The following is a 13,161-nucleotide window of genomic DNA, read 5'->3' as shown; positions in this document are numbered from 1 at the left end:
CACAAAGAGTAACTGATTGGGAGAGAAAAACTAAATATATTCATCGATATTAAATATTTTGTCAATGATTTATATTTTCACATTGTTTAAAACGATCTGGCAACGTTGCAGAGTTAGAAAAGGATAGCGTCATCTGCTTTGTTGAATGATAGACAAGGACAGTAACACCAATGTTGATCAAATACTGCCATTATAACGTGGACCTCACTATAGTTCCAAGTATTTAAGAGCCACTCCCACTGAAAAAAGTGTATTCTTAAATTCAGAATTGCTCTTGAAGACTTGAAACTAGTTATGTGAATGAAAGGGTACTTGATATTATCATAGAGAAATAATAATGTAAGTAGATATCCCATGGTATAGGACGTTTATGTCGCAATTTTTACTGTTATCTCAAGCCGATAGTCCACGTAGTTCTTTCCCGTGAAGCTGTGTGACGCTCGTAGTCTCTCATACTGTGCCGTTTATACACTCTCACCCCAACAAAACAGTAAAAATTGACAATAATCGACAGTAATCGGCTTGAGATAACAGTGAAAGTTGCGACATAAACGCCCTATACCATGGGATATCTACTTATGCTATTGTTCCTCTATGATATTCATCGTATTTAAATAATTTCAGGAGCCCTAAAATTAATAGTGATTCTCACTTTTCCGATTATATGATAACAAACGATCACAAGTTCAAGGCCGAGGATAATGTTGAGTTCCTGTATTTTGATAACTTCTGAATACTTTGTAGGCTTTGTGCCTGACCTTTTAAAAGGTGATAAAGAAGATAATTTTGAATAAAATTTAGAATTTAGAAATAGGCCGATACATCTAAAATACCTGAGTCTATACCTAATTCATGCAGGTGAACGGGCTAGAGTCAAGAAAACTTCAATTAATCTTGCCATGCCTGATTTAATAGGTTTCTACTATAGAATAACACTACAATTTGAAATAATTGAAAAATACAAACAGCTTCAATAAACATTGGCAACTAAAATCGAACAACAGAAACAACAATTTCATGTTACTTTGTTGACATTCTTCATCTGATTTGGGGGCGCATTACTATCCCTCGTTTAGATAGCAATACGTCACAAAACCAAACAATATCAGTCATAAAATAACAAATTAATTTCAACATGGAATTACTTAAGAAAGAAAAGCCCGTTGAACCCAAATTTCGTCGATAGTAACCCATATACCCATTTCATAATAATTTTGAATCCCAACTTTTGATTGACATTCTCGAATGAACCTGTGTTTCACTACACTGCACTTTCGTTGGTCTGTACGTTGCTTTATCGTCGGGGTTACAGTACCTTGTTTTGGCGGTGAACTTTTATCGGTGAATTTGGCTTGACGGCGACGTCCTCTTACGTCCTAGACCTGTCGTCTGAAAGGTGTCTTGAAGCGGGTTACATAAAATTGCGGAACCAAAGGGGTGGTACATGAAGTTGGTTTGGGGACACCCATGAACGCTTAGCGGTTTTTGAAGAAACAATTATTCGTACATGATGAAGAAACACAATTAAACTTTTCAGGACATGGCATTACTAGAAAATTTAAACTTTAATAAAAAGAAAACCAGCTCCTACATTAACTAGTGATATAAACTTGCCCAAAAACGGCAAAACATAATGACTACATCTTTACTCTCGTAGTGCTCCTAGCAAAGTGTCCTCCGAAACGTAATCTGGTCTCTCGGCTGGGGAATCGCCCCACTACTGTATTTAGAAACAGGTCTCCTATTGGGCGAAGGGAATCAATTTGACTAATCGTCGCGTGACTTTTAGAGCCTTTGGACCAAATAGTAACTGCAAAATCGGCAGTTTGTTATAATTTCAATGCTTGCTGTTTTCCAGCTTATCACACTCCATGTCGCGACAGGAAGGCTACGTTTTAGAGATAATTCCATAATCTACATTCCTCGACGACTCGGAGCCACAATTTTTAATATCTATCATGGGAAACTCGAAGTCATGGCCGTTCATAATAGAGAGAGAAAATAATTTATTTCGCTAACTCACAATAATGGCTCTAGTCTATTGCGTATTGAATTTACTATTATAACTTGGAAAACGGCCTGAATTAAAAACAGTGCTCGGCACAGCTTCAATAATAACTAGAGTAACAAAGGATGATTTACAGTTGAGTTCAAACAATCAAATTAACTTCAAACATGAAGAGAAGAATATTTCTTTATACTGTTCAAGTATTGGTAATATCTAATCTCAGATTTTCAACCAATAAACACCACCAATTTAGCCTTATCATAAATTTGTTCTTCATTTGTAAAATAATCATTTAATAATTACAATTATAGTTCTTCATTTGTAACATAATTATTTCTCCATTTTTTTGTAACAACTTTTGAATTGATTTCGTTCACTTACCTCTTAACATATAACAATTCAATAATCTCTCATTGCTGTGTTGGCTTTTTGAATCACCATTTTGTAACGTTCATATGAACCGCTAATAGGGGAGGGGCTTGTCTAGGCCAATGACAGACGTTCACCTTGAAAGGTCAAGGCTTCCACCAATAACGGTGCTCGGCCGTTGAGACGAATAGGCCTACTACTACTGCTCTCCACTTTGCTTTCAGTTGCTAATCAAATGGTACGGTTCTTTATTGATACAATAGAAATGGTGTAGCGATGAAATCCATGCGTATGAATAATATTGTAACATATGTATCAATGTATGAATAAATAAACTAGTAGTTCTGTGAAAAAAGGCTATAAGTGAGATGAAAAAAGTGAGATGAAAAATGGAAAAGCTCCTGGCTCAGACAATATCTCACCAGATGTTTTAAAAGTTGATGTAGAGACGAGTGCTGATATCTTGTATCCCCTAATCACCAAAATTTGGGAAGAAGAAAGAGTTCCTGCAGAATGGAAGACAGGTACTATAATGAAGATACCCAAGAAAGGTTGCTCTACAGATTGTGTAAACTGGAGAGGGGTAACACTGCTCTCAGTGCCTAGTAAAGTGCTAGCAAGAGTAATCCTAAACAGGATAAAGGATTCTGTTGAAAGGAAATACGGAGAGAACAAGCTGGTTTTAGGAAGCACCGTAGCTGTGTAGATTTAATAAACACACTGAGGATAATTTTAGAGCAAAGTGTTGAATGGCAGAGCACTGTTTACCTGGCTTTCATCGATTTCGAAAGAGCTTTTGACTCAGTTAACAGGAGAGTGATGTGGAGTACACTGATTAATTATGGCATCCCACAGAAGATGGTGAGCATTCTGAGAAATATGTATGAGGATTGTGAGTGCCGTGTCCTCCATGCAGGAAGTTTGAGTGAACCCCTACCTGTCACTTCTGGAGTCCGTCAAGGCTGTGTGTTGTCTCCCGTTATTCTTGCTGGTTTTGGACAGTGTGATGAGAAGAGCTGGTGGAGGTAGGAGAAGAGGGATACCTGGGGCCTAAGAGGGCGGCTAGAGGATCTGGACTTTGCTGATGATATATGTCTACTGGCACAGCGCTTTACTGACATGCAAGAAAAGCTGAGAAATATTTCAAATGAGGCAATAAAGGCCGGCTTGCAGATAAATGCTGGAAAGACAAAGGAAATGAGAGTAAATGCAAGAACAGACATGCCTTTGAAAATGGGCGACTCCAATATCGAGCTGGTAGAGTCCTTTTTATACTTGGGTAGTATGGTCACTGTAGAAGGAGGAGCTGATCAAGATGTAAAGAGTCGAATCAAGAAAGCAAACGGAGCTTTTATACAATTGAGGCCAATTTGGGCAAATAAAAATATATCCAAAGCCACAAAGATTCGACTCTTTAATAGCAATGTAAAATCAGTCCTCTTATATGGATGTGAAACCTGGAAGTGACTACAGTGACCTCTAAAATGTTACAAGTATTTGTAAATAGATGTTTGCGTCGCATAATGGGCATCAGATGGCCAGAGGTTATCAGCAACGAAGCACTATGGGAGTATACCTGTCAGGATCCAATCCAAATGCAGATAAAAAGAAGAAATGGAGATGGATTGGGCACACTTTGCGCAAGGAAGAAGGTGCCATTGGAAAAGACGCATTGGACTGGAATCCTCAAGGACACCGTGCAAGAGGACGCCCAAAAATCACGTGGAAGCGTACCATCCAGACAGAAATTGGGAAAGCCGGCAAACGTGGTTGGAGGTGAAGGCGTTAGCACGCGACAGAGTTGGATGGAGGACATTCTCGGAAGCCCTATGCTCCTCAAGGAGCGACAGGAACTAAGTCAAGTAAGTCAAGTTCTGTGAACAGTAGACCTCACGCAATATTCTAATCCACAAGTACCTGATTGAAACTATAAACCTTATGGAAATACAGCAATAGACTGGCTTCTCCACACATCTGTGTAATCTTTTTTCAGCTGATTTATGATGAATAATTCCATAGTCTGATTTTTACTCTAATATTGGCGTATGAAGGAGGCTCCTTTTTCCTTTTATATTATCCTTGATAATGCAAAATTTCCAAAAACCTTGTATATACGTCGACGCGCAATTAAAAAAGGAACATACCTGTCAAATTTCATGAAAATCTATTCCCGCCTTTCGCCGTAAATGCGCAACATATAAACATTCAAACATTGAGAGAAATGCCAAACCGTCGACTTGAATCTTAGACCTCACTTCGCTCGGTCAATTAACTAAAAAATCTGAAAAAAGCAAGCTAGTCGGATATCTATGGTCTTTTCCTAAGATTTTGTTAAAAACTCAACCTTCAAATATAACACCCTCAAAAATGATACACAAATGGTAAACAATGATACACAAGTGATACACAGAGGGTACACAATGATACACAATTGGTATACAATGATACACAGTTAAACATCAGTGATACACAAATGATACACAAAATATACACAATGATACACAATTGGTATACAATTATACACAGTTATACATCAGTGATACACAAATGATACACAAGTGATACACAGAGGGTACACAATGATACACAATTGGTATACAATGATACACAGTTATACATCAGTGATATACAAATCATCATGCAATTGCAGCACTCAATACGATACCTCTACATCTCCGATATCATCTCAAAAATCCCAGTATTCACCCCCAAATATCTCCGTATTCACCCCTACATTCCCGAAATATCCCAATAACCACTGATACTCAGCCAATGTCCATTCACCTCATATCCAGCCATACTAAACTAAAGTCCATATCTGGCCTGAGCCTAAGCATTGTAACAAAAGCCGGCTGATGATATATTGATATCCTATTGAGTGCGTATCGGAAGCCAGTCAGAGCTAAAACGCTGATTTTCAATTCTATACAATGCCTGACAGAATTATTGTTCATTCATGCTCATGGAGAGTCATTGGCAAGAGAGGGAGAGAGATTCAGATTCAGATTCAGATTCCTTTATTCATGTGTTTTAACAAAACATAATTCAACTTACGTTCTAGCGTTAAAAAATAAATACCAGTAGCCGTAAAATGACTTGGTGAATCATATCAAACTAATGAGTTCTACAATAATATTGAGCAGGAAAAATGATGAAAAATGCAAAAGTTAAGGTACTACTGTACCAGAGAGAGAGTGATTGATTGATTGATTGAGTACTTTATTTATGTAGATTACAATATATACTGGCTTATACACTTATATACAATAGCTTACAATACAGCAAAATTGAAGTGAGAGTACAGCAAAAAGTGAGAGAGAAAGTGGAAGAGAAAAATTAGGGAGTGAGAACTGAAGAGTTCAATTCATACTTCAAGTTCATTTTTCCATTTATGATGATTGTCTTTTCGCATAAGCAATATGATTCACATCAAATATGTCTGAAGAGTCTATTTGTCTGTATGTAGGATGGATACTGTAGGATGGATGAGACTGTAGAATACTGGATGAAAGTAGATGTTCTTTCGAAAGTAAATTGATGTTCTTTCAAAAGTAAATTTTCTTTCAAAAGTAAATGAAGGTAAATGTATGTAAAAGTATTTACATTCATTCGTGTAGGTCTAGTACTATAGGACGATAGATGTAGTGAGATTACTTGACCGAGCGAAGTGAGGTCTAAGATTCAAGTCGACGGTTCGGCATTTCTCTTCATGTCTAAATGTTTATATGTTTATACTAGCAGGTAACCCGTGCTTCGCAAGGGTCTTTCTTAAAACTTGACGTAATGAAATCTAGAAGAATTCAAAATAGGCCTATGTACAGTGAATCAGTCATTCTATCAGGGCTCGAATAATTTTGAAATTTCAATTAAATGAAAATGGAAGAATATAATTTCTCTATGTGAATAACAACACCTTCATTGAAAGACATATTAACTACATGCGGTTTCATATTGCCGATACAGCATTGATGGAACAGTGGACGTTTATTTAGCATTTGTCTCAAAAATTTTTCTAGCTGAAAAATTTATAATCCATGCCACGTGTAGGCCTAAAGCTGCGTACACATATACGCTCTTCCAACCCGCACCGAGCACGCTCCTCCCTCGTACCGCCTTCGTACCGCCCTCGTACCGCCCTCGTACCACCATCGAACCACAGTCGCACCGCCCACGCACCCATCATGAACGTTACGGAAGATGTTAGATCTTCTCGCGTTCCCCGGTCGAACCACTGTTGCTCGCCGGTCGATCATCAATCGCTCTGCTGGAGTGACGTTCGGTTGCGGAGCAGAGCGACAGTCTGTACGCACCTTAAACATTGCATCAGGAGAACGAAGTTTCAAAACTATGTTTTTCAGGTAGAAAGCAATATAGAAACAGATGTTCCTTTTTTAATTTCGACCATATGATTTGGTGATTTTTTAATGAAATCGAATGTACCATTAATGAAATTTAAACATTAATTCTGAAAAATCTAGAAGGAAAATTAAAATTTTGGCTTCCAGGTGCACGAGATTGATATTTTTAGAATCTATGTGCAGAATTTGGAGATCTAAATCATTCCAGTTTTTCCGGTATGCAATCCACAAGTTGACATGTTTTGATGCGAACAAACGAACACACGAACAAACACAACCCTACTCTCCCTTATTATAGATGTTGCGCATTTACGGCGAAACACGGTAGAAGATTCCCATGAAATCTGATAGGTATGTTCCTTTTTAAATTGTGCGTCGACGTATATACAAAGTTTTTGGGAATCTCGCATTTCAAGGATAATATAAAAGGGAAAAGGAGCCTCCTTCATACGCCAATATTGGAGTAAAAATCAGACTATAGAATAATTCATCATAAATCAGCTGACAAGTGATTACACAGATGTGTGGAGAATCCAGTCTATTGCTGTATTTTCATAAGGTTTCAATCAGGTACTTGTGGATGAGCATACTGCGTGAGGTCTACTGTTCACAGAACTACTAGTATCTTGGTATTCAAATTCATTATCATGCAAGAAAACTCATGAAACAATTAAAAATCAGACTATAGAATTATTCATCATAAATCAGCTGTCGAGTGGATTATAGATTGCATGCCATGACGCATGCCATTCAATATCTCAAAGTAACTTGGTGAAAAATCAGCTGCTTAGTGGACTACTAATTGCATGCCTCATTGAATGCAATTTTTATGCACTATTAAATGAACTATTGATTGCATGCGAGTAATGACTGAAATAACATAGTATTGTCTCTCGACCTTTCTCTGCTTTAAACTCGGGCTGTCCTGTTGCCAGTATGTCTTGAAAGAGATTAGCTTCTCATGTTAGCACTTTTGATACACCAACCCCAACAGCCATTAGCCGTTTTCACACCGATATCTCGCCGACACGACATACAGACAGGATTTACTCTGATGGACAGTATAAGAGAATGCTGTGGTTTATAACTGCCTGAGGTCTACTGTTCACAGAACTACTAGCTTACGTTTTCACTTTTTGTATAGTTGAGAAGTTGATATTGTGGTAATTATTCATATTAAATAGAAAAACCAAGAAATTGTCAAAAACCACAGATTTATTGATGCTTAGAAAGACCGGTTTCGGTTATTACACCATTGTCAAACTCTGATAAACGATGTTATCAGAGATTGACAATGGTGTAACACTTTTTGTGTAGTTGAGAAGTTGATATTGTGGTAATTATTCATATTGAATGAAAAAGACTGAAAGTCTTTTTCATTCAATGGTGTAACAACCGAAACCGGTATTTTCAAGCATCATAAATCTGTGTTTTTTGACAATTTCTTAGTCTTTCTATTCAATATAAATAATTACCAAAATATCAACTTCTCAACTACACAAAAAGTTTCTTAGTCTTTTTCATTCACTACTAGTTAATACTAGATTTGTGAATAAAACTCCATTAGTTTCTGCTTTTATCTTCATCCTACCTGAACTGTTGAAAACTCCATTTGATTTGATTTTGTTGCAGATTTGGAAATGTTACCCAGAATACACTGTTGAATTGATGTAGGGGACTTTTGTAGTAAGGCTAGTTTTGTGTGAGTGGAACATCATGATATAGTGAGAGAGTGGAAGTTGGAGAATATACTATTCATTTGAGTCTTTGAGTTGATTTCCATTTTCATTTTCCAAAGTTACTCCGACTGTCAATCAGATTCTCAAAAACTTTCGAATTTGTTATTCAGTAGCTACTATTTATTCATTACAATATTACATACATAAAATAAGTAACATATGTGTATGCAAGCTCTTTCGTGCATGACCGCATATGGGAGTATCGAATACATACATATAAATTATGAATTTCACATGATACCGATTAAAAAAAAATATACATACAGAAAACAACAAGAATGAAATTTGAAGGTTTGATGATCATAAATTTTTCCTCTCTTAAATTCTGTCAATGATATTAGTTCAGCATAAGGAACATATGAAGGAAGTACTTGAAAAATTGTTTAAGTTTACAGCGACGATACAATAGCCATAAAAGTGAAGTCTATCACATTATGAGAAACTTAAAACAAAGAAAAAAAAACAAAAAAGATACTACACAATAATGTTGTACATGCACTCAACATCTTGTTCGGGCATAGCAATTAGAAAAAAATTTAATCTACGTTTAAACAGATGTAGTGATACTACAAGTGGAATTTCCTCCGGCAACCTGTTAAAGAATTTACCTTGCAAAAAAATGTAGTTATTATTATTATTATTATTTTAAAAATTAATATTTTACATGAGCATGCTTTTGTGTGTGCTCACACATCATCAGCTGTAAGTTACAGTGAAGTTGCCCAACACAGCTGATGATGTGTGAGCACACACGAGGGCATGCTCCTGTAAAATATTAATTTTTGTTTTTTATTTGATTAAAGTGGATTTTTGACAACGTTCCAAGTCTATCCAATTATGGAAAAGTTCCACAACATCAACATTCACACTACAAACTCAATCATATGGACATCTATATTAATTCAAGACCGCTATGACCGCTGACCGCATACCCTCCTCTGTGTGCACACAAGTTCAATTGAGTACCTATCACTAGGTAGCCTATAGCCTACTAAGTATAGTAGCCTACAATAGTAATAACTGGCGTGGAGCTGTGATATGATATACTAATAATCATGAAAAAAAATTACTAATAAGCATGAGAGATAAAATATCATGAATGCTCCATCAACAATAATTGATTCCTCTGTTATCACAAGAACAAGATAATATTTCTTCAACACTTTTTAATAATTACTTCATCGAATTATCATACAATCATTCCATTTAATTAAGGAAACCCGCAATTCAAGTGATTCGATTCAATTGAATGATGAAAGGGAATTTGGTCAGAATCTTTCAAAAATAAATGTAGTCCAAATATTAGAGCTGATTTATGAATGATTTTTATCCTCATCATATCTTACCATCCTCTTCAACTCAATTTCCTCTTGTAACAAAGTAATGAAAAATAATGTTGTGATGGAAAAACCAATCATTTGCAGAGGGTGGAGAGTTCTTCTATACAATATCTATGGTGATAATTCTTAGCACAATCTTGCTCATTACATACAACAAGATATATTCTTATCAGCAATAGAATCACCATTCAGATCCATTCATTTTCTTGTGAGCATTCTACTTTCAGATTTCTAGAATTTTCTCCTGATTTGATAATTGTAATTCTCTAGTATTTTCTCTGACTTGACGATTTTCTTGAATTCTCTTGAATTTTCTCCCAAATTTTAACGAAATCACTTGCTGTCCGAATTCTTCTTGTGATTCTCTAGAATTTTCTCTGACTTCATGATTGTATTTCTCTCAAATTTTCCCCTAAATTTCAACGAAATCACTGGCTGTCCGAATTCTTCTTGACCAATCTTCTTGTTATTCTCTAGAATTTCCTCCCAATTCGATAATATTGTAACTCTTTAGATTTTTTTAAATTTCGACGAAATCAGTAACTCTCCCAATTGAGCTCTCTCTCACGCTTCACTCTCCTCGCTCTCGGCTCAGGTCCGATGTCCCGTCTCTGTCTACTAATGGCTCCATCTCCTTCTAACGCATGCACGAACATATCCATATCAGGGTAGTTTCCCAGAGAGAGAGGCAGGAAACCCTCTTCCTCTTCGAAGTCTCTCTCACATGATCCCAATAGGGGGTCGTCTTCATACGAAATTTGGACATACCTACAAAAAAATGTGATGAATATTGATGGCATTGGATAAGACTATAGTGAAATCAATGTTATATTGGCAGTGGAGGAAGATAGGAGAACAACGTTGCCAATCCTCACTGTCTTGTCAATGCCTTCTATAGACGGTAGCTGATACAGGTTTATTGATGTAGTATCAACTGTTCATTCTTGTTTAAAATGATCAATTATATTCCATTAAGCAAGAAATTATATCTTCCAATAATTTCATAATGAATTTTCATAATTAATGTGAAATATTTTGTGGATTAATTATTAATTCTACATTGTTAAAAGTCGATCTGGCAACAGAACAAAGCGAGAGAGAGATAGCGCTATCCGCTTTGTTGAATGATAGACAAGGATAGTAATACCATTGCCAACCAAACACTGTCATTATAACTTGGACCTTACTATAAATTCATTTTTCTATTCACTACTTTCATGAATTGACAATAATTATTATTTCAATATAGAATATTGAGATATTTAACAATTATCCAAACATAATATTATAATTTGAATCACCTGTCAAAAAGATAAAAGATACACCTGTCACCAGGGCTAGAATTTGTAGTGTAAAGCCTATGATTGAAAAAATGTAATAAAGTCCAATGTAATTTATCATGATTTCAATCTTATTCATTATTTCTAATGAACTGCAAATATTCGAAAGGTACATTCAGCCGATCTCAAATGGTCGGTCAAATGGTCTAAAATTCAAATTCAAATTCAAATTTATTTTTAAAAAGTAGGTACAAACATGTAGCCTAACCATAAAACATGAATGCAATTCACCACAATCAATTCAAATAAAAAACATTTCTTACTAGAAAATGATAAATTGAAACATAATATCATTAATACTTCTATCCCCAACAAATAAGAGCTATAATAATACACAATCAAACTGAATGGATTGAGGATTATCATTCAACACTTCAAATAGCATAAGCCAGGTGGAAATCTACTGGCATAATAAGTAGTGTGAACTTGTCCGCCAGTAGGAGTAGCGCCCCAATACTAAGAGAGGAAAAAATTAATAAATAATAAGAATAAAATAAATGCTGCACTCGAGGATTTCTAAACATATGTAATTCTAATCATACGCATCCTTCAACAATATGTAAATAAAATATTTTGCAAGAGACCTTCAAAATGGAAGCTATATTATTTTGAAAATATCATTCTAGTTTATTGTAGATTATGAAGACTAAGACTATGTGATCATGATTTACACTATTTTTTTATTATTGTGATTTTATATGTTTGTAATGTGTATCGAATAAATGAATGAATTGACTTAAAATTGAATTCTCAGTTAGACCAAACTAATAGCGAAATAACTTTTAACCTGGGTCTACCTTAGAATACTTAACTCATTGATCTTTCAAAATCAAAATATAAAATTACCTGCTAACCCGATTCTTTGACTTGCACGGCAACGATTGAATTTGACAAATTGATAAAATTGTGAGAAGAATCACAACAAAAATTGACTTGATTTTCATTTTGAACGCGATATTAGATTGAATTCTGGCTACTATAAAATATTATGACGATTGAGTTTGGTTACAACTTATGATTTACAAGCTATCATATGGATAAAATTGGAAATTGGATTTTAGAAACACATGTGTGTTTCATGAGTTTCCTTGCATGATAATGAATTTGAAAACCAAGATACTAGTAGTTCAGTGAACAGTAGATCTCACGCAATATTCTCATCCACAAGTACCTGATTGAAACTATAGACCTTATGGAAATACAGCAATAGACTGGCTTCTCCACACATCTGTGTAATCACTTGTCAGCTGATTTATGATGAATAATTATTCTATAGTCTGATTTTTACTCTAGTATTCGCGTATGAAGGAGGCTCTTTTTTCCTTTTATATTATCCTTGAAATGAAAAATTCCCAAAAACCTTGTATATACATCGACGTGCAATTTAAAAAGGAACATACCTGTCAAATTTCATGAAAATCTATTACCGCGTTTCGCCGTAAATGCGCAACATATAAACATTTGAACATTAAGAGAAATGCAAAACCATCGACTTGAATCTTAGACCTCACTTCGCTGTAATTTTATAATTATACTGTAATCAATGAAAACCTCAATTTTCCGTAAACCGAGGCATTTAACCACAAAATAACATAAGTTTAAGTCGAGTAAGGTCATTTCAAATTAAATTGAAGTGAGTTGGAGTGCAGTCAAGTTGAAGAGCTTAAAAATTGACTCCAAAATTGCACGGATATCTATAAATTCTAACAAAATGAATGTCCTTCATTATAAACATTTCCTGAATTATATCTACTCTGTCCTATGAACCAATATCATTATATCTACTCTGTCCTATGAACCAATATCATTATATCTACTCTGTCCTATGAACCAATATCAGCTACCATTGCTGGTTTCCTCATTAATAATTCACAAGTGACATAATAACATCATATTCCATCCCTCATATATCTCACCAAGCTTCAGTGAAACTAGCCTCCTCAGGGCAGGAACCTGCAGTAAGTCCTGAGTCTATTAGCAAATAAAACCGATAACCTTTGCCCTTTT

The 13,161-nt window shown here is 35.3% G+C and overlaps 2 protein-coding genes across 2 annotated transcripts; one reads left to right on the top strand and one right to left on the bottom strand.

The window, feature by feature from the left end:
* The first annotated feature begins 3,861 nt into the window (after window positions 1-3,861).
* On the top strand, window positions 3,862-4,257 carry LOC120356459. The gene has a single exon (XM_039445382.1). It carries the CDS (start codon window positions 3,862-3,864, stop codon window positions 4,255-4,257), a length of 396 nt encoding a protein of 131 aa, XP_039301316.1.
* Window positions 4,258-9,565: 5,308 nt separating this feature from the next.
* Window positions 9,566-12,251, bottom strand: LOC120356458. Its single transcript, XM_039445380.1, has 2 exons — window positions 12,001-12,251; window positions 9,566-10,582 (listed from the first exon to the last, which is right to left on the bottom strand). The coding sequence occupies exons 1-2, from the start codon at window positions 12,096-12,098 to the stop codon at window positions 10,351-10,353; spliced, it is 330 nt and encodes a 109-aa protein (XP_039301314.1). The 5' UTR covers window positions 12,099-12,251; the 3' UTR covers window positions 9,566-10,350.
* Window positions 12,252-13,161: the final 910 nt, after the last annotated feature.

Source organism: Nilaparvata lugens, unplaced genomic scaffold (genome assembly GCF_014356525.2).
Source record: "Nilaparvata lugens isolate BPH unplaced genomic scaffold, ASM1435652v1 scaffold6790, whole genome shotgun sequence".
Classification (NCBI taxonomy): Eukaryota; Metazoa; Arthropoda; class Insecta; order Hemiptera; family Delphacidae; genus Nilaparvata; species Nilaparvata lugens.
This window is presented reverse-complemented; position numbering and strand designations above follow the sequence as displayed.

Bases quoted from the DNA above. Each gene is read 5' to 3' on its own strand.
- LOC120356459 (XM_039445382.1), top strand. From the start codon at position 3,862: ATGTTACAAGTATTTGTAAATAGATGTTTGCGTCGCATAATGGGCATC.
- LOC120356458 (XM_039445380.1), bottom strand. From the start codon at position 12,098: ATGAAAATCAAGTCAATTTTTGTTGTGATTCTTCTCACAATTTTATCA. The intron at 10,583-12,000 runs GTAATTTTATAT...ATTTTTTTGTAG, and splicing joins TCAAAGAATCGGGTTAGCAG to GTATGTCCAAATTTCGTATG.